At 37.5% G+C, this 22,255-nt stretch overlaps 1 protein-coding gene across 5 annotated transcripts; it reads right to left on the bottom strand.

Moving 5' to 3' along the window:
• Positions 1–1,322: 1,322 nt before the first annotated feature.
• LOC103703375 (C2 domain-containing protein At1g53590-like) lies at positions 1,323–22,036 on the bottom strand. Of its 5 annotated transcripts, none has more exons than XM_008786212.4 (14): positions 21,932–22,036; positions 21,793–21,853; positions 21,441–21,681; positions 18,308–18,382; positions 17,971–18,114; positions 17,467–17,562; positions 17,241–17,372; positions 15,155–15,307; positions 15,015–15,056; positions 14,281–14,329; positions 4,258–4,350; positions 3,973–4,156; positions 2,671–2,797; positions 1,323–2,586 (listed from the first exon to the last, which is right to left on the bottom strand). In XM_008786212.4, the coding sequence occupies exons 3-14, from the start codon at positions 21,564–21,566 to the stop codon at positions 1,645–1,647; spliced, it is 2,163 nt and encodes a 720-aa protein (XP_008784434.2). In that variant the 5' UTR covers positions 21,567–21,681; positions 21,793–21,853; positions 21,932–22,036; the 3' UTR covers positions 1,323–1,644. The 5 variants fall into 5 exon arrangements, with proteins under 5 accessions (XP_008784434.2, XP_038984951.1, XP_008784435.2 ...); XM_039129023.1 differs by having other exon boundaries at positions 17,467–17,559; XM_008786213.4 differs by having other exon boundaries at positions 21,441–21,611.
• Positions 22,037–22,255: the final 219 nt, after the last annotated feature.

The following is a 22,255-nucleotide window of genomic DNA, read 5'->3' as shown; positions in this document are numbered from 1 at the left end:
TGAAGTTATGACCCTTTTTTTCTACCTCATAAATAAATGTTGTCAGCATGCTCATACTACTTGCATACAGATTAATCCTTTAATTAGTTCTTAACCTCGTGAACAAACGCACAACATATATCACCTATAATTACGAGGACATGAATAAAAATAGGAATTCAGAAGTGGTAAATGATGATACGAACCTCCTAGTTTAATTGTTGTCACATGGTGAGGTGATCATGAATAAAATCCACCATCGTTGCCCACCGAGGTCATCTTTCAGTTAGTGATTTTGTTTCTCCATGCTAAGGATTCGCTATTTGTCCATGAACTGAATTCTGTACCGGTCATTTTTACTTGTATATTTGATACTTCAATGCAATTGATGAGTACAGGATTGCTTATGATACTAGATGCATAAAAACTTAAATAAAACTCACAAAATTGAAGTCATCAAATATTCACATTTTTTAAATCAAAAGCATCTACCATTGTTTGCTCAATAAAAACCAAAGGGTTGTTTCTTTGCATGTGATTCAATTGCATACAATTCAAACTTAGACTGTTGTTGGAATTGCAGCTGCAAACACTGTTTCTATTTAGTCCACAATTGAAAGCTGCAAATGCAATTACAGCTATTTTTTTTGCATGATGCTAAAAAGATATGATAACCTTACAAACAATGTAATAAGATTACCCCTTAAAATAACAATATTTATTTTTTATCATAATATAATAATTATCATATTATTTTTGTATTTATAATGGATAAGTAATATTATTATTGAATTGTTATTAGTTATAATAACAATAATTACTATAGTAATTGTGTCATTATAAAAAAATAAATATTATAATATTTTTTTATATTATAATTATAAATTTATATTTTGTTGGTATATTAAAATGATTAATATAATATATTAAAATCATGTACTACCGAAATTCGGTTGATGTAGACTCTAGTAAAGAGACACCTTTAAGGGCTATTACTACTTCAAATCCTGGAGTTGGAGCTGCGCGTAGTTTTAATTTACAGAATTTTGACTCATTTCCTATATTTCAAATGCAGCCTACAATTATAATTGCTCCAAATAGTTGGTCGACGCCTGCAATTTAACTATAGTATTTGCAACTACAACCTATCTAGTTGTAGACAAACAAACAGCCCTTAACATATTCAGATGTACTAAATTGGCGCTTCACCACCACTTGTCTAATTGAAAAAAAGAAGAAATTTTGCAACATAAAATAATTAATTTTGTCCATTCAAACGTTAGGATACTACAACATTTTGGATTTACTCATCTTTTCAAAGCCTATCGTACAACATATCAACGTTAGTTTCAAACTTCTCGCTCTGTCTGCATTCATATTAGCAATAACAACAAAAAAACAATCAGATAAGTCGGGCAAGATTGTCACACGCACCTGTTACAGTAACAAAAGTTCTTTTAGTACCAGCTACTACAACAACAATCCTGGCCAACAAACATTTATATGACCACGCTCGGTTTTTGAGACAGTAGGATTTTCACCCACAAATTCCCATAACAACCACTGACAGCAACAATAGCTTAAGACCTAACCAACAAACTCCTGATGCCAGTCTCACTAAACTGCACCATGGTTCCCCGTATATGTACAAAAACGAATGGCTCGTTAACCCTGCTCTGAGCCCACCACAGAATTTACAGTGCCCGCCTGAACATTTTTTCCAAGATTTGTAAATTGCATGTCATCCTTTTCAGCTTCAGGACTTTGATGACTACTTCCTTCTTTCGCATTTGTAGGTTCTTTATCATGTTCTGAAAGTGGGAAACCCCCGACTACAAGTGGATCATCGTTCAACAAATCATTTGGTGACTTAGATCCCTCAGAAACATCTTCCTTATCAGCCTCCGATGGTTGTTCCTCTTTAAACTTGTTGGAACCTTTCTTGCTCAGTACACTCTTCAAACTGTGAGCAGACTTTCCAGCCTGTTTTACAATGTTCTTAGCCATTCCCTTCAAGTGGCCCTTGCTTGGGCTCTCCATCTCACCCTTATCAAGCTCTCCACTGCTTCCAGAACAATTATCATCGACGACAAAATTAACTGATGTCCGCTTCTCACCAAGCGGCTGGATGTTGGGCCGTGGAGCTGGAGCAGCATCCTCTGCATGCCCTCTGGGGCTCTCTTTCCTTGGACTTTTATGAAATACAGAGCCTATTTTTTGCAGGCCCTTCTTTATTGTTCTGAGTTGATGAAATTTATTCCCATCCACCTTTTCATCATTATTGCTGCTGACACTGCAATGAGACCCAGATGCTGATGAGTCTCTGGTGTTGGTGCACTCATTGTCCTCTCGATGGAGTTGTGTTTCGGGGTACCGTACACGTCCTTTTCTGGGCTCCCACGTTTGGGAAACATCACTGCCAGGGTGATGTACCCATATGCCAGTCTTCTCTTGCCCTTCAATGTTGATAGGCTCATACTCATCGGACATCTTCCGATAATCTTCTAAAGACTCATCAGTATTCTGGTTTTTAGCCACACAATCAGATTCAGGTGTTGCAGTTTCCTTCATCTGGGGTACCTCATCATCACAAACATCCTTATTCGCCTGTTAAAAATTATGTTTCCGGCTGAGGCCATCAACTTTGCTTTCAGAAGGGTGTGTGTGTATGAACGACTACAATAAACGCACCTTATCGAGCTCATCTTCAAGTACAGTTATTCCTAAGTGCAGCCTTCCCATTTTAATGTTCTGCAGGGACACCCACTTATCATGTCTTTGTCCACCCCTTAACTTGCTGATGTCTACTGAACAATCTCTGCAATCCATATAAGTCATAAATAACCAAGGTTGCAATACACACGCAAATTAGACAAGAAAATAACATTATACAAACACGTTCGAGCATGCTTAACACTAAAGCATAAAAAAACAATCATGACGGTGTATTCCGCCGCATAGCAGGAATTTGAGGGTGAAGAAATCCCTCATCATTGATGCAATATAACTCGTCTTCAAGGATCATGCAAGAAGCTTAAGTTAAGTGGAGTTGATTAGGTGAACAGGGACTGGTATGACATCTGATGAAAAACTTAAACACTATGTTTACCATGTTGAGACATTCGCTAAAACTTATACTGCCACATCATAAAACATTAGGCTCAAAACTATCAAACCAAGTCAAAAATTAACTTCAGGAAGGAGGAGCTTTGCTCATCTTCTGGTCGATATTAGTAGGTTGCATGAGGTACATACACATGCAGTCTGTATATGTAATGATCCATAAGCTTCCTCGGATTCTATTTTTCAGATAGAAGTAAAAGAGCTCTGCATTAATCTGCTCATATGTATGGTCAGTTCCAGTTAGCGGTGTTAAATGATCTGAACAGCTCAAGATCTGCTCAGAAAAAAGCTCGGTTTAGGCTTTGTTTGAAGCTAAACAAACAATGCTTCAACTAGCAATCTAGGCTCGAAATCAGTTTCAAGCTGAGCCAAACCAGGCTTAATCAAGCTCAGCTCGATTAGGCTCAAAAATACACACATAATTAGATCCAGTGATTCACAGTATTAGATTAATTTCAAGCAGCTTGAATGTTTATTTATTTTAGAACCCATTAAATATTAATTCAGATTTGTATGAATCTTTAATTCAAGCTTGAACTGAGCTTGGTTCAAGCTTGACTTGATCTCCAGCTGATCAATTAGGCTTGTGTATGGCTGGGTTTGAAATCAAGCTCGAATCGAGCTTGAAATAATGGTAAACAAATCAAGCTTGAGTTCAACTTTCAAGCTTGAAATTAATTTCAAAGCCAGCTTGATCAGACCTAGGCTCAATCAAGCTTGGCTCTAATACACCCCTAGTTCTAGTGCTCATTTAAAAAGGCAAAATCAATATAATGTAATCTGTCATTTTTCTTATTCTTCCAGAACATGATTTTGCACTCTAGAATCTCTCTCTGTCTATGTATGTTAAGATAGGAATGAGGAACAAACCCAAGCACGTCATCAAAAATATGATCCTTATCACGAACTTGGAGAGCAAGCAAATTTGGTGCTTCCCATGAACTAATGGGCACCCTAAATTCCTCATGCCACTTTGGAGCCAATGTTTTCCTTTGAATCTTCGTCTGGAATCTGTAAGGACCAAGCTGTCCTTTCACATATGGGTCGGAAAGACCTGCATAATAGCTTGGGTCAATTATAGAAGACCACTTCCTACACTTGCACAAGACAAAGGTGGCTGTTTGACATGGTGCAAACAAACTAAATAAAGCCTACCATTCAAATCTGATGGTTTCATATCAGCTCCTTCCAAAATCTCCACTTTCACATACGCAATAGGAGGTCTTTCATCTATGGTGAACCAACCTTCTGAAATATTAAAAGCATCATGTGTATCAGAAACAAATTTAAATGTGAACAACTAACATAAGATAAAACACACACAGAAAATTAGCTACAATAGCAGATGTACAGTTCATAATGACATGCATTCCAAGGCTCTTGCCACTTCAGCATGCATAAAAAAAACTTTTGTTGGTCCAGAAAAGCTGTTGAGAAAGATGGCTGACAAACAGTATTGGTAAACAACCCTCCACAATTAGAAGAAAAAAAAAAAAGACCATAAAATAGAAAAAAAAAATAGAAGCATTAGGTACTTAAATTATGACATTTTTGCCATTACAAAAGCAGCTATTTTCATACCCTTTCTACCAGCAAGATCTCATCTAGAATGACTAAACTTGAGAGGTACATCAGTTAATGTTCAGTCAGACTTATTCTTTCCTATGCATGATATGAGCCAGATTACTCAAATAACAAATTACATGCTTTTAACAACAACGACCAACCAAGATGTCCAAATGTATGTCATTAAGATGAACATATAGAGAGGTGGAAGATGAGCACAATAATTCAAGCTTTATGAGGTTCTCTTATTGTAGGGCCATGCTATGGACATGCATAAGAGCAAATACACCCAGAAACAAGTACAAATTACCAGAGAGATGATGAAGTTATCTTTCCCACAAAACAGCAGCATGAGACCACCAAAAAGGAAAGATCTGTTTTTGCTTTACCATCTTTAATGTGCAGATTACCCTGTCTGATGCCAACAATCACAAGTGGAAATCATTTGATCCACCATGTGATAACCTTGGGCACTGTAACTTAAACAAGTGAAAACAACAGGGAGCCCCAAACCATCTCTAGGAAAGGATATGTACTTCTCTCACAATACCTTTCTGTGAACCTAATAGCCACAAAGCATGTAAGATTCCACAAATATCCTGACTTAACCCAAAATTAAGTCTTAGAAGTACGTTGGTGAGTTTGATGTCATCAATCCAAATATATCCATCTATGTAGCAAAATTACCGAGCCATTGCAGCCACAAGTCCACATTCTTTATGCTACCAAAGTTCTGAAACTAAATAGCTAAGCTCAAGTTTAGCTCCTCCATATGTATCAGAGTAATGGATTTTATCAGCAAGATTTTCTTAAGTTCTTCAGCACTTGCACCTTGACATCTTGAATAACTTCAAAGAGTCGCTGGTATTGAACATCAAAATAATTGGTTCTTTTAAGCTACTTCCTTGCTAGCATATGATAATGTCGTATACTCAGCCTTGGAATTGACAAATGCTGATGTTGGGTGAAGCAACGATCAGAGTGTTATTTGTGCAATCAATATTTAAACGATTGTTGTCCACAAGGCCAGTTCTAGAAGGCACCTAGAGATCAAATCTAACAAAAATAATGTATTAAAAAGAAACAAATCTAAAGATAGTTATAATCCAAAAAGAAAAAGAAAAAAATAAAAAAGAACCACAACTTAAGCAGTAAATCAATGGGTATTACAAATTGGCAACTTCCAATACTACTTTGTAAGTCGAACCCATCCTCCATACTCAAACATGATGCAAAACATTAAGCACGTGTCTGGGGGCCAAGGTGGTCATGTAGAATATTGTACAGCCAAGGTGGTCATCTTGTAGAATATTGTGCAGTGTACCACATCTTCCTCATACACAGATTGACAAGTTGTATAATACAAGGATAACTCTTATTCTATTGCACTTGCCTATATATCTATATACTGGCCAATACTAGTGTTTCTCTTTTTGACATGCATAATGAAGGCCAATAGGTAGTGACATGGCCTTCTACCCTGCTTTCCTACTCTAGACCCATGCTCAGTCATCATGAAAAACCTTATTTCTATCTAAGATGATCCTGGAGCTCTTTCCAATTTCTTTTTTTTCTTTTTCTTTTTTCCTTAATATCATATTAAAGCCGAATACAATTTTGATGTAGTAATTTGGCAAAAAAATCGTTCTATATCATTTCAAAGGCTAGACCATTAGTTCTCTTTTGCTTTTAAATTATTTGATTTATGCTGTTCTTGCTTCTAAGTTTCTATAGAATCTTGGAAATCTAAGAAATTGTGTCATTAGAGACTAGGTCAAAGGAACTCTACAGATAATGGCTTCAAGGTTGTTAAGGAAGGCCACCAAATGATTCAATTGAAAATGCAATTCATCAATTATGATTAGTTGACGAGTCCAGGAAGTTTCTAAACATATCTAACTGAAGTAATATGACTTTCACTTGAGGATGTCTAATAATTATCCTGCAAATGATTTGCTATCTATCTTTAAGTATCTTCGATAGCCTGCAAATGATTAGCTATCTAAACATGACCATTGTTAGATATCTAGCATGCATACCCCAAAAATGGTTTCCACCCAACCATAGTATGTCATACCGTACCGAACTAGACAATATGGGATGTACCATACTGTACGGATTCAGTTTCGGTATATGGTATGGGGGGGCATACCAACACTTGGTACGTTGAACCAGCCTCTATACTGGGCATATACCGACACAATAATAGGATAGCACTAGTACGGAGCCTGGTCCCAAAACGACGTACCTTGCACCAACCTCTTATGGCCATTCACTATGGACATAGATGGTGGTCTATGTCCATCAAAATCTAGTATATGAAGTAATACCAGGAGTGACATACATATATGTATATAACATGCAAATTATGCTCCTCCATTAGTTTTTATCATGAATTGGGAGCTCATTTGTGTTGTTTATGTGTAGATATAGATGTGTGATATTGATATATATAATGACTTATCTCAAATTATGTAGTGCACGTATAACTGATATAAAATATCAAGGATGATAGATCATGCTAGATCTCTTTAACTTAATCAAAACCATATTTATTTGCTTAAAACATGTTTACAAGCTTATGCATAGCAGTTAAAATTGCCTAACTTGATTTGGGAAAAAAGAAAACTTCGACAAACTTTGGCGTATATCTATGTCAATGCATCCCAAGTGTGGCATAGATGGAGTGTGAAAAAATACATACAATTTATCATCCCCTAGCTTGAAAATGCATGATATTTTAATCCTTAACTTAAAGGCTTGATGCACTAACCTAACCATTCCTTCATGAAATTCGTATCCCAACATTAAGGTACCTCTATCAAAAGTCATGGAAAAACAACTACAAACATAACTTGCATGTACTGCTAGCATTTACTTAGGTGATGAAGAGTCGCTTGCAGTCTCAAGAATCAAAAGACCGATTTATAAGCCAACACTCAATGCATTTTTTTCTGATTTACCATGATTCGTATAAACAGACCAAAGGAATGTGAAGTAGATAATAAAGGCGTGTAATTGACAAAACCAAGCCATTAATAACATTAAAATAAAAACTTGAGTTGTCATCCTTTTTCTTATCTCGGAATTGAGTTTTCTTTTGGAGACATATTAAGACATTAACAATATTTTCACCACCTCTTTCGAGCTCATGCCAGATGCAGCAACTTTTTCAATAGATCACCTTCATGGAAAGTAGAGATGTGTCACTTTTTCAGCCATGACAAATCTCACTTCCAGAAATTTGATATGCTAGTCCAAGATGCTTCACTTCAAAAGATCTTCTATAATGGGCCATGATCTCTTGGTCTTATTCTTTTTATTACAAGCCAAAGCTCAATAAAATATTTAAAACATGGATAACCCATTAACTGTAAAAACAAAATGTACCCATTGTCCATCACAATCCAATATGATAACTAGGAGGATTATAAGTCACTAGTCAATGCCAGAACAAAGATCAATGTATAAACACCCAAAAGAATATATAAATTTTATATAACCATCTCAGTCCCTTTTAAAAAATATCCTTGTAGAATATCTAATCACGAGATGGTTGTCCCATCAAGATTTTTTCTTTGCAGTTAGATTTTGTTATGATGAAATAAGCATTACAACATTTGACAATAAAGGACATATAAATAGGGTGGTTCTTCAATCCATACTAAGCAGCCAGTAACTTGAGCAGCATATCTTGCAAGAGCATGAACCACCAAGTTATCATTTCATTTAATATGAGAGAGAAATTTCATAAAATCAAAGCACAAACTTTTGAAATATTCTACAATTACTCCCACATTAGACAAATCTAAAGTCACCAAAGATATAGCTCTGCACATCTTCAGAAATTCTCTTCTAAACATATATGATGGAGGTCTAAATTTTCGGACAACAGAACCTTCTAGAAAAGCCAATGCTTCTGCATGATCCACCAATGCAATATTCCAAAATTTATAGGACATGGCAGCAATTAAGTTCCCCTTGTTGTTTCTAACAACCACACCAGCACCAGCATCATAGATCCAAACAAGAGTTTTAAGTTCTCCAGCAAAAAAAACCCACCTCAATTATCAGAAATTGTTAAGACCTGATATACATTGTTGACCCTTTTCCTAACAGCTTAACCTTTTGATTTTTGGTGGTTAGTTAACATGGTATGAAAGCCAGATTATGGATTTAAATCCCCATTCAGGCCAATTTTTCTTCATACCACCTGTTTATTATCTTGAGTGTTTTTTCCTCTTGACTCATAGCTTTTTGTTATTTGAATTGTTTGACTCATTATGAGTCTCTCTTGACTTGTTCATGCTTTCATGTGCGTGACCAGGACCGCATGTTAGGGGGATCGTTAAGGCCTAATATACATTGTTGATCCCTTCCCTGATAGCTTAACCTTTTTCCATGTAGTGGTTAGTTAACAGAAATATTTCTACCACTAAAGCAAACTAGAGACTAAAAACGAATTAGAAGAACAAATCTATGAACCAAATTTAGACGACATCCATGACGTCGATGATGACCAAGAAGAACGTACCGACACTTTAGGATGCATCCGAACCACAACTCCATCGGTTGTGACCGAATCAACTCGGTCTGCTATGAATGTAGTACGGTGTGCTCTCGCCCAACCCACGGAATAGGCTGACTGGAGGCGTACTTCGATCTTCCACACTTATCTTAAGTGCGGAGACAAGAACTGTAAAGTAATCATTGATAGCGGGAGCTGCATTAATGCAATATCATCAAATATTGTCTCTCGTTTGGGTTTGACTCCGGTTCCTCAGACCCAACCTTACAAGGTCTCCTGGATCGATACGTCTTCTATCCAAATCAAAGAACGGTGTCTCGTCCCAATTCAAATTCTTTCGTATAAAGACACCATCTGGTGTGATGTAATTTCGATGGACGTAGGTCACCTAATATTGGAAAGACCTTGGTTCATCTTTGGTCGTTCTAATTCTTGTTTCTTTATATTTGAGGGCAAGAGAATTAAACTTAATCCCCTACGGTCTAGGACACTTGACGAGGGCAAGAAGACAAGTGAGACAAAGGGCAAGAAACTCCATATGCTGAGTCCGTCCAAATTTGAACAGGAAATCTCTAGTGATTCTATGGTGTACGCTTTACTTGTCTTCGAAAACCAACTGAGTCCGCCAAACGAGCTTACCATCAGAGGGTCAGCTCATCCTTGAGGAGTTTTCTGAAATTTTCCCTGAGGACCTCCTGGATCACCTGCCGCCCTTGCATGACATACAGCACGCTATTGATCTAGTTCCGAGAGCTACCCTACCTAACCTACCCCACTATCAAATGAATCCTTCTGAGCATGCTGAGCTGCAACAGTAAATTAACGAGCTCATCCGAAAGGGGTTCATTCGTGAAAGTTTAAATCCGTGTGCCGTACCTGCACTCCTAACTCCAAAGAAAGATGGTATGTGGAGGATGTGTCGACAGTCGGGCCATCAACCGAATCATGGTCAAGTACCGTTTTTCCATCCCTCGGCTCGATGATATGTTGGATATGATGGCAGCCGCCACTATCTTCTCCAAAATTGATTTAAAAAGTGGGTAGCATCAAATCCGGATCCGTCCAGGTGATGAATGGAAAACGACTTTTAAAACAAAAGCTGGCCCGTACGAGTGGTTGGTCATGCCTTTTGGCCTCTCGAATGCTCCTACTACTTTTATGCGAGTGATGACACAAGTACTACGACCTTTCATAGGCAAATTTTTAGTCGTGTACTTTGATGACATCCTCATCTACAGCCAATCAAAGGAGCAACACTTCGATCATTTACGACTGGTATGTACAGCCTTACGGAATGCCAAACTATATGCTAACCTTAAGAAGTGTTCGTTCTTTACTTCGTATGTCAACTTCTTAGGTTACATTGTCTCCTCAGAAGGTTTGTCCGCTGACCCTGATAAAGTCACTGCGATAGTCGAGTGGCCTGAACCTAAAATCCTCACTGAGGTTCGCAGTTTTCATGGGCTGGCTACTTTTTATCGTCGTTTCATTAAGGGGTTTACCACACTTATGTCCCCAATCATTGATTGCCTAAAAAGGGGCGACTTCCATTGGACTAGCGCTGCTGCTAACGCATTCCATGATGTCAAGAAGCTGATGACGGAGGCGCCAGTTATGCGTTTGCTTGACTTCAGTAAGGCGTTTGAAGTGGAGTGTGATGCATCTGGCCTTGGTATTGGTGGGGTGCTCAGTTAAGAACGCCATCCCATAGCATACTTTAGTGAGAAGTTAAACGAGGCTAAGCAAAAATACTCTACCTATGATAAGAAATTTTATGCTGTAGTTCAGGCTCTCCGGTATTGGCGCCACTACCTGCTACCCAATGAATTCGTACTTTACTCCGATCATGAAGCTCTTCGCTACCTTGACTCCCAAAAAAAGTTGAATTCTAGACATGCCAAATGGGTTGAGTTCCTTCAGGAATACACTTTTGTCCTTAAATACACATCGAGAGCCTCCAACACTGCTGCTGATGCACTGAGCCGGCGAGTGGCCCTACTCTTGACCATGTTCGTACATGTTACAGGCTTCGACAGACTCAGGGATGACTACTCCTCTTGCCCCGATTTTGGAGAACTCTACAAAACCATTGTTGATGGACGTGAACCCTCAATTGATGGATTTTATCTTCAGGAAGGTTATTTGTATAAGGCAGCGAAGCTCTGTATCCCACGGACATCAGTAAGAGATTTTTTGGTGTGGTAAGTACATGCCGGTGGCCTTTCCGGACACTTCGGGCGAGATAAGACCATCGAAGAGGTAGAACGTCAATTCTTCTGGCCTAGCCTAAAACGGGACGTTGCTAAAATCACTGGCCAATGTTGAATGTGCCAACTAGCCAAACACCGGAAACAAAACATTGGTCTCTATACTCCCTTACCAGTACCTGATCGTCCTTGGCATGACATTAGCGTGGACTTTGTGCTTGGTCTTCCCTGTACCGTCCGAAAACATGATTCTATTCTTGTCATAGTGGACCGTTTCTCCAAAATGGCCCACTTCATTCCGTGTTCCAAAACCTCGGATGCTTCCAAAATGGCCAAACTCTTCTTTGATGAGATTGTTAAACTTTATGGCCTTCCCCACACCGTGTCTGACCGGGATGTACATTTCATGAGTTACTTTTGGAAAACTTTGTGGCACTCGATTGGTACGAAACTTAAAATTTTCTACTGCTTACCATCCACAAACTGACGGCCAAACAGAAGTGGTAAACCGAAGTCTGGATAATCTTTTACGGTGCCTTGTGGGTGAGCATACTCGTAACTGGGATTCAGTTCTTCCTGTCGCACAGTTTGCATACAATAATTCGGTCAATCGGTCCATAGGCATGAGTCCATTTGAGGTCAATCTTTAGATCTTTTACCCATATCACCCCATGTTAGGATTTCTGAGTCTGCACACGCATTTGCACAACATATTCATGAGTTACATCAGAAAATCCAAAAGCGCATCCATGCTAGTAATGCTCAATATAAACTACAAACTGATTCTCATAGACGGGACGAAATATTCCAACCTGGGGACTATGTTATGGTACGTATTCGGCCGGAGCGGTTTCCGCATTGGACCGTTAAGAAACTGCAGGCGCGTAGCGCGGGGCCATTTCGGGTATTGCACCGAGTGGGCACGAATGCCTATGTTATTGACCTTCCGTCTGATTTTGGTATCAGCTCTACTTTTAATATTGAAGATTTGGTTGCTTACAAGGGTCCACCATCCATTCCAGATGACCCTTTTGTTGAGACCTTTCTTGAGCCTACTACTTTCCATATCCCTGATTCCATACCATCTCCACTTCTTTTGCCTCTCCCACTAGCACAGAAAGAACTTATTGATGTTATTTTAGATGAGCAAACCATTTTATCCAGTGCTGGTAGCATTCAGCGTTTTTTAGTTCGTTGGCGTGGCTGCCTAGAGTCTGATTCGACGTGGATCACACAAGAGGAGCTTCAGCGTATTGATCCAGACCTTTTGGAGTATTACCAGAGCTGCACTGCACCGCGTTCGTCGAGGTCGACTTCTTCCGACCCGAGGGAAGTTGGTGCGGACACCAATACCGGACCACCTGTGACGCGAGTCTACGGTCGTCGCAGGAGGAGGGCCCAGCCACTCTCGTTATGGCTGGACTGATTTGATATTAGTTTATTTTATGTTGATTGGGTTTCTGTACATATTGTTATGTTATGTTAGGATTTTATTGGGATTAGTTTATTTAGAGGGACCTTTGTATTTTGTACCCTATATATGGGTCTATGCATTTGTTGACTGATTAACGAGGATGAATGTTTAAAAAAAATTGCTTCCCCTCTTCTTCCCTTCACTGTTCTTCTTCATCCTCTTTCCTCCTCCTCCACTCTTCTCTTTCTTCCTCTCCAGTCCTCTCTCGTAGAGGTACTGCATCATAAAGGAAATAACTACTAGAGATTTCAATTCATGGATATTATACAAGACTGACAAAATCGCAAACTTTCAAGAGATTTGGGGACTAAACTTTATTTTTGGGATGAAGTAAAAAGGATCAATATGAGATTGCCAGATCTGCAACACAGCTCTAACACTAGAAGGATGATGGAAGAAGAAATCATTCGGACTCATTGTTTTTGAATGCAGCTACATAGACTGTCTAGTCATCCACTAAGGTTTAGGCAGCCCCTTAGCCACCCTACATAGGATCCCACCACTTAGGCTACCCATAGACGCAAGCTAGACATCTACCTAAACACCCACAATAATTCTGTCTCTTTTTATAGCAACAAATATAAACTTGCACTCTTCAACTAAACATTACACACCATCTTTCCCACATTTGAAAATCCCTTGGAATCCCATCCTTCAAACTTACAACTGACATTCTCAAGCACACGTATACTCCAATCATTAAAAAGCCTCCACTTCCAACCAGCCATCATGAAAACCCTCCAAGCTTCCAAATTACATTTTTGGACAGAAGGAGAGCTCACCAAATTAGCTCCACATAATTTAAATCAATACCTTTAGTTCATAACTATTGCAATGGTAAGTTACAACAGTCTGATTTAATTTATGGTATAAAAATTACTTGAGTCCATTTAGAATCAAACTGAGATTTAAGGCATAGATCATGATTAAAAGATGAGTATCAGTTTATATGACCTATGGTCATTTTGCTGCCTGAGGTCCATAAATAGTGCTCTACCTTGATGCATCATAAGAATGTCCAAAAAATGTTATATTGTTGGTTTCTTATCATTTTACACCAATTAATGGTGTTGATCCTTAAATTTAATAGATCACGTGCATTTCCAACTCATGATACTTAGGCTCCAATCCACCTAAAACTCTCTCTCTCTCTCTCTCTCTCTCTGGGTGTACACGCACGAAATAAGGTGCCTGATAGAAAAGGACACAAAAGAATCAAATTTCTCTAATGGCCAAATTCAGCATTTCTCCTGATTTGAAGAACTCAATTTGCCAGATGAAGTAAATATAAAAATGGTAATTATAGAGTTGATGCAAGTTATATATTTCTCACTAATTTTTAAAAAGAGAAATCATAGTGTTGCAGGCAAAACTCAAGGAAAACAAACTTTGATATCATTTACCTGCAGGTGCTGAAGCAAATTTCTCCACATCAATAACCAGCATATTAGGCTGAAAAAGAGTCAAGTTAGTTATCTCAAAAAAAAAAAAAAATTGTAAATTTGGATCAATTGTTTTTGCAAGACCAAAAGCATAGACGAAACCAAGGGTCAGGGAGACAAAGTATAACTAATATGTGTTTTCTTCCAGATCACATGGTATATTAGGAATTAGTTTCATATCCAGAGTATGAACAAACCTAGCTATTTAAAAAGGGGAAAAAAACTAGGTTAGGACCAGCTATGAAGAAAGCATAGCTTAGACCAAAAGCATAAGCTAGGGGTCAGGGGAAACAGAATATCACCAACAGATATTCCTCTTAAAACTGAGATTGTATGTGGAATATTTCCATGGCAAGCAAGCTGGGTGATGCCAACTAAATCTTGACTGTTGAGGACATGTATCAATTATAACCAACTTCACAAATTCTCCCTCAAATCTGAAAATTATTAAAAGAAAATCTCAACATATTCGAGACTTGATAACTTCACCGCGAAGTTCATAATATACATGTTATCATTTATTGAATGGGCTCAACCATTAACTAACATGAAGAATCATATCCCACTTAAACAAAACTTTATTAACTAGATTTATAAGATCAAACTGATATTGTAATGCTAAAATACATCAAAAGTTAATACTTATCCAATAGTATGGGTTATCCCAGTTTTATTTTTAAGCACCGAGAGCTAACCTCAACTAATGTCTGACCAAATGCAACATCCAACATCTTATCCTGCAAAGTCAAGCAAATAGAGAAATTGAGAAAAAGTTGGCTGGCTTCTAAAGTTGAAGAAAACAGATTGATGCTTCTACAATTATATAAATTCTTACAAGCCATCCTGAAATTCCTGGAAGTTCCGTAACATCTAGGCCATGTCCAAATATTGGTTTTACCGTCATCTGAAAATATGGAGGCTCAACAAAGCATACTCTAACGCGTCCAATGAATGGCCAACTTCGAAGAAACTTCATGCCCACCAGGACCTAGATGAAGAGTTATTTCAGAATAAAGAATCTACAAGAATATCAGTTGTTGACCATTCTTTATGAAATTTTAATATCGTAAAAATCCTAAGAGCAAAGAGAGGTGACTGTTTATTTCATCCTTATAATTTTTCCCTCCAATTTCATCTATGACATTTCATCAATAAATAATTGGAAGGTCTTACAAAACATATGTAGAAACATAAACGTTATAATTTACAAATTACATGTGAAATCAACAAAGACAACAAATTATCCTATTGAAGTTTCATACTGGTTCAAGCTCCAAGAAAATTCTTCCTATCAGATATGTACGTGGACATTAGTATTACATGGATGGATGTCTACCTAGCAAGTCCACATGGCACACTTGCACGTATTGAACAGCTATACATTTGCAGAGACATGCATGCATGTGCAGAGTTCAAAAGCCTAAAAAGGTGACTCGAAAGTCAGCTGAGTTGAGTCAACTTGAAGACTTGATAATAAATTATAAATTAAAATGCTATAGTATAGGTATAGACTACTGTTTTCAGTAGCATTATGATACATGTACATAACAGTTAAGAAAGGAAACACATTAAGGTTTAAATAATAGAGTATAACCCACAAGAAAGCAAAATCCCGAACTATCTATTTTAAGATTTTCTAAAGCGAAAAGGCGGAAAATCCATCACCCATTTCATTAATTAATGGAATGGAAAGAAAGGCCAATTGGCCCAAGAAGGCTTAGGTGAACCTAAACCCTTGAGGCAAAAATACAAGGATGATTACATGACTTGCCTCATCCCGGATGGATTCCCGCGCCTTCGTTGAGACCCCACAATAATGATACAGAGACATATCAAAACAACATCGATCTTCACCACCCCATATCATACAACATACTTGGCTTAAAAAAAAGGAGGTGGGGACCAGAAAACAGGGGAGCTTGTCAGCACTATATACTAGAGTTGTATGTGCTGCTAGAGCATTGAAACTCCAAGATCTAAACACTAGGCAGATTTCAAACCATGAGAACACAAAGTTAACAGAGGAGAAGGGGAGAATAGCATGGAAGAGGGAAATACATGGTAACTTACTTAGAATGAATTGAGCTTGGATTGATGGCAAAGAGTTAAGGCTTAGGGTTTCAATCTATGGGGTGGTTGGTTGTTGGGATGGTTGGTGTCGAGAAAGTGCGATGTCAAGCGGCTCTAGCAAGTGGCAGAGGCCCTAAAGTGATCAGCCGCATGGTGTTACCATTAAGGGGCAGGATGCTGAGCAGAGGAAGCTCCCAAGACAATGGGAAGTCAAAAAGTTTTTCGAATGGAGCATTGAATAGAAAGCTTCAACCCCATGCCTCTTCAGTTTCTCAAAGATATAATAGCCCCATATAATATATCTTACACTTGTATAACATTAAATGAAATGTGGACTTTAAAAGCAACTAGTTGAATTGTTGGTATACCTATCATCCGAGACTCGGTTGAGTCAAACAAGTTGAACCAAGTAATGAGTAACTTGTCAAGTCAACCGAGTCAAAGCGACCCAGAAACCAAGTCTTACACAAGCCGACTCTTCTGCCAAGGAAACTTAAAAAACTACCAAGTCAAGTTGACTAGGCTGAGTTTCAAGTCAACTCCACTTAGTAGATTTTCAAGTCAACTTGGCAAGTTTTTGAACCATGAGCATATGTAGGCATGCAAGCATGCACACACATATGATTTTGGAAAGTATGTGGTCAGTCACCACAACTTCAACTCTGAGTCACTGATATCTGAATCACAAATTTGAACTTCTGAGTCACTGATATCTGAATCACAAATTTGAACTTCTATGACTTCTATGGATGTGTCTATGTACTAATGTCTAAGAAAAGTTCTTAATAATCCATTTTAGACAAAAAGGATAAGCTCCTAATAAATTTCAGTGCAACAGATTATTTGTTTACCTTTCCCTCGACATGCATGCCTGTCACATGCATGTTTGCTGTTATGCCTAACCCTACCCTTTTCCTCAGCTGCACTGCAAGTATTGCACTCATATCGTCTGCAGATAAAAAATTCATTCCCAACTCTAGAACCTGCAATGACTCATCATAACTTAGGTGGTTACAAAAGAATAAACTGAAGCATTATTTAATAGCACACCAGAAGATAGGCTTCATTAATACAAACCAAATGGTCATCATCTGCTGTATCACGAAGAACCCTAATATCTGTAAACATAGGTGGGGTCCTGCCCAAGTAAAGGTGCTCAACAGCTGCTTTCTGCTGCAAATATTAAAGTATATGGATAAATTAGTTTCCATATGGACCAAAAAAAAAGAAATTAATATTGTAAAAAAAAAAAGATAGACCAATATGAGATTCAGCAGGAAAAATGTTATACAAAAGCCATTTAGTTAGCATGCCAGGGCAACTATTATTTTAGCATAAAAAGAATGAACTATTTTGCATACCTGTACTTCTAAAGAAAAATTGCTAACCATGTTTATTTCAAAAATTTCAGGTATTCACAGTAATGAGCAGTAGCAATGGTTACCTCAAAATGACAATGGTTTACATATAATAGGAAACTATGGCCAAAACTGGTACTGTGGCAATATAATAAGTTGCTACATAAATGAAATTTCTGATGACTTATAAATGTTCCAAAATCAACAAAAGAAAACGCCATACTACTGTCCAAGGCTTGAACTTGTCCAAAAACCATGGTATAACTGGCAAGAGAAATTGTTGCGATGCAATCTGCTCCATGCATATAGGCCAAATCTTTTCAACTGCATGATTTAACCACCGTACTGATTCTGTGTCGGAAAGGAGCTGACATATAAATCAAGTTAAACATAAGCCACAGCCATGCAACTTGGATATCAACATACAAAAGATATAGAGAAACAATTTATCTATGTACTACTGTCCCTATAAAAAATTAAGAACAACATGAACATAAAGTATCATTCATCGAAACAATGCAAACAAATGAAATATCAACAATGGGTGATACATGACATACCCTTTGCTGGTTAGCATATTTTCTTTCCTCAAATTGTATTCGCCTCCGCAATCTCAATGAATATCGTTCATTCACCTATAATGAAAGAATAAAGAGTTAAACTAAAATGAGTAAGCACTAGTTAGCCACCAAAATGCCTTGATCATGCACATTCAAACACACCATTCTATCAAAGTATATCAAATAAACAAACCAAAAAGTTGAGATGTCAATAAAAAAATTGAGACAATCAAGATATAAACAATTGCTTTTACCGGAAACAAGCTCATTACCAATGAAGAAGAAAATCATTACAATAAAGAAGAGAAGGGGAAAAAATGAATATAAACTAACCTAAATGATAAAATGACCAAAACATTGGTGACTCAACGTTAAATGCAGACAATGGGTATTCTTTCTTTTTCTTTTGAGTATCCAATTCTTCATTTCAGTTTTTTTCCTTCATTTCATCTTTTTACATTTTAAAGACGTACGAAAAACTAGTCAAACAAAAGAAAGCCAAACTAGTAGTTATGTTCTCTATTACAAGCTTACCGAAAAAACAGTAAACTCATATTCACAAACTTAATAATCAGAAGAACTTTGATATGGTCTAATGAGTAAGAGGTCAAATTTAAGCTTGTCCTTGAAAGATGAAACCCTTAATGATATTTGACATATACAAGCACATCCAAGACTTTCTCTATTTAAACTGATAAGACATTTGACTCAAAGTTCTCCAGCACTGCCTTTTCAGTAGTCTATTAACAAGCAATACAAATATTAGCATAAATCAAATACCGAAATACATGAGTAGAACAGTTGCAAAGCCACTTAACAACCTAAATTAAGAAAGAACTGGTGTTTATGTGTTTAAATAATAGTAAATAACCAGTGCCATCATATCGAGCTCAATAGCCTATAACAGATAATGAAGACACTTTCCTATATGTTTATTGTTTAAATCTGAAACAAAAAAAGATAAAGAAAAGAAAGTTGTATGAAAAAATGATGCTTATTCATCAGATTTATGATAGATCATCAACAAAATCTTAGATAAACATAACTAAATTTCCTTGCTCATGGAGAATGTCTGATACATCCCATGTCCATCTAATCACTTCAAATGAAAGCATTTTGCCATCATTTCAGATAAATCTAGATTTACGCTGCCCTATTCTTTTCCCAGCTGGATCTGTTTTCTTTTAGTCATCTTCAAGCCAACAATTTCTCCACACATTGTTGCATATCAAACAAATGGTGGACTTCTTGATAAAGGAAAACATGTCTGAAGCATCTAATACACATTTAAAGTTTTATGTTTGCTTTCAGTATCTCACAACACTCAACCAAAGGTGAAAAAAAAAAAAACTATGCAAACCTGTAAGAATCATCCATGCTCAAAGGTCTTTATGTATTAAATTTTCTTAAAATATCCACAATTTATATTGTAAATTCTATGAGCCTTTTTGGGAGGGGGGGTTTTGTATTTAAAAAATTTGAAGTTCATGAATTTTTAGGTCGTGTGCAGAGCTTCACCTAATGTCACTATATGTTTTTTCCAATTCCTTTCTGAATTTTGTTTTCCATGTAATTTTCTCTTCCCTTTTCCTACTTATGACAGGAAATCGAGTATCTATCCTATTGACGCCTCCTACATATCTTTATTATACATCCTAAATCATAAAATTTGTTCTTTAAAAATAAGATTCACTGTTTCGGTACCGGACCCTATACCAGTGCCACAATAGTACTATATCGGTACAGTATGGTATGGAGTCTTTTCGACATACCAAATGCCGGTACGCCTTCCGTACCAGATACCGGTACCGAACAAGTATAGTATGGTATACTCCATACCGCCTGGTTCAGGACAGTACGACGAACTATGTTTAAAACTATCCTTAATTGATGGAATACCTATACCAACTACAATGTACTAATTCCTCATTAATCCTTTGTAGTTCTACCACATGGCTACCTTTGCATTTCTCATATTTGTTGTACTCATCTTGCATCCAAAAACTCTTTTTGAGCAGCAATGGAAATACACAACATTGTGCGCTTTAGTCATTTTCCCTGAAACTACTTTGCATGCCGGGATCATATAACACCTAAAGCACCTCCCTACTAACAAAGTCAGCTCCAGTCCTAAAATATATGTCTCCACCAATATCTCCATCCTTTTGTACAATAGGTCCAAGATGACAGCCATATACTCTTTGCTTGCATCATTTACTCATCTTTATTACTGCAAAAGCTGCTTCCAGATATAATATGCCTCTAGTCAACTAATTCTAAGACTCAAAATCCTCTCAGCTTTGCTCATAATTGCAAATTAGAATAAATCATATCCTTATGCAATATCAATATATCATCTACAAGTAAAATGTACCATCATGCTACCTCTCATAAAAATTAACCATTAGCCCATCTTTAATATGGAAATATATGGCTTTATTTTTGTCCCTTGGTAATGTTCCTTGTGCGAAATTACTCTGGACAATTTTCAGTACCCATCGCATGTGTCCTTAACAATTTCAAGTGTTCAACATACCCCTTCTCTGCATTTTTCTTTCTTAATGTCCACTTTTTTTTCTTTCTTAATGTCCATCAAAGCACCTGATATTGAATGCTATCACCTGCTTTATCCAATTAAAAAAGATCATGGGTAAATGCTTCTCTTTTGACAATGGATCTGTGATTCGCCCAAGGGAAATGCCAATATTACTTACCTTCCTAACATAAATTCAAACTGGTCTTTAAACTTGTTGCAAACTTTGAACCACATCTCAATTATATGTTGCCCACTTGGACTGGATCACTAGTATCCCAGAAGACAACACCGCTTTGCTAATAACCTCTGGTAATGTCTAAATAAATTATTGACCAATTGCCATACGAGAAAATTCATTCATGAGGTATGAAAGTAAGTCAAACAGGTTACATAATTTTAGAATTATTAATCTGACACGATTATCATGTAACCTCCAACTCGCCTAATTCATCGATGAAAAGTCGAGGGAGAACCTTAAAAGATCTCCTCTTACAGTTGCAATAAAAGCATAAAAACTTTCATCTTTCAAAATCCATAGCACAAAGTTAAGGGAATTGAAAAAGATTCAGCGTATGGAATGACAGAATGAAAACTTACCACATAAAGATAGAGCAGCGCTGTAAAGAAAACTACAGGGTGGGCCCATCCCAAAGAGACGCACACCCAGAGCAACACGAGCACTAGGGTGATGTGATGAACGATCGAAACCTCAGTTATATCCATTCTCCTCGATAGAAACCTCCACTAGGGTAATAATTTCTTGCTCCACTTCATAAATATATACAAACGATCGAAATCCAATATGAGTTCCACAAGAACAGAAGGCCAACCAAGAAACCTAGACGAATTTAATCACCAAATCTTGAATATGAATCGATTTCAATTTCGAACAAAAATCATCAAATCTCTTCATAAGAGTGAATAACCCTAGAAAAATCATGGTACCGACCACGTCTAGCCAAGGGCATGTCAAATTCGGTAGAACTGGGAACTCTCAGCCGTTACCAAATCTGGAAAGGACAAAAAAATGAAAGATGGGAAAGGAAATTTACTTGACTTTGTGGAAAGACGAGAGAAATCGAACATACCAACACGGAAACAGAGGAAGGAGCCGGGAATCTGGAAGAGGGATCAGACTACCCAGGGGATCTCGGAGGTCGCCGCGGAGACCGGGGGGGGGATATATAAAGAGAACCAAAGACACGTCGAATGGGACGCGGGGCGGTTTGACTAACTGGTCTCTGAAACGTATCCGATCGCGTAGTGGGCCAGCTTACGTGTCGGCAAGATAAGGACACAGGGAAGAAGCGTAAGGTTTGGATTAACCTCTGAAGTTAGATCACTATTACGAATATTTTAAGCATGAATTACCCGATGGAAAAGGATTAGAGAAGCGAAATCTTTGAATTAGA

Source organism: Phoenix dactylifera, chromosome 8 (genome assembly GCF_009389715.1).
Source record: "Phoenix dactylifera cultivar Barhee BC4 chromosome 8, palm_55x_up_171113_PBpolish2nd_filt_p, whole genome shotgun sequence".
In the NCBI taxonomy this organism is placed as follows: domain Eukaryota; kingdom Viridiplantae; phylum Streptophyta; class Magnoliopsida; order Arecales; family Arecaceae; genus Phoenix; species Phoenix dactylifera.
Note: the sequence above shows the minus strand (reverse complement) of the source record. Positions and strands in the feature narration are given on the sequence as shown.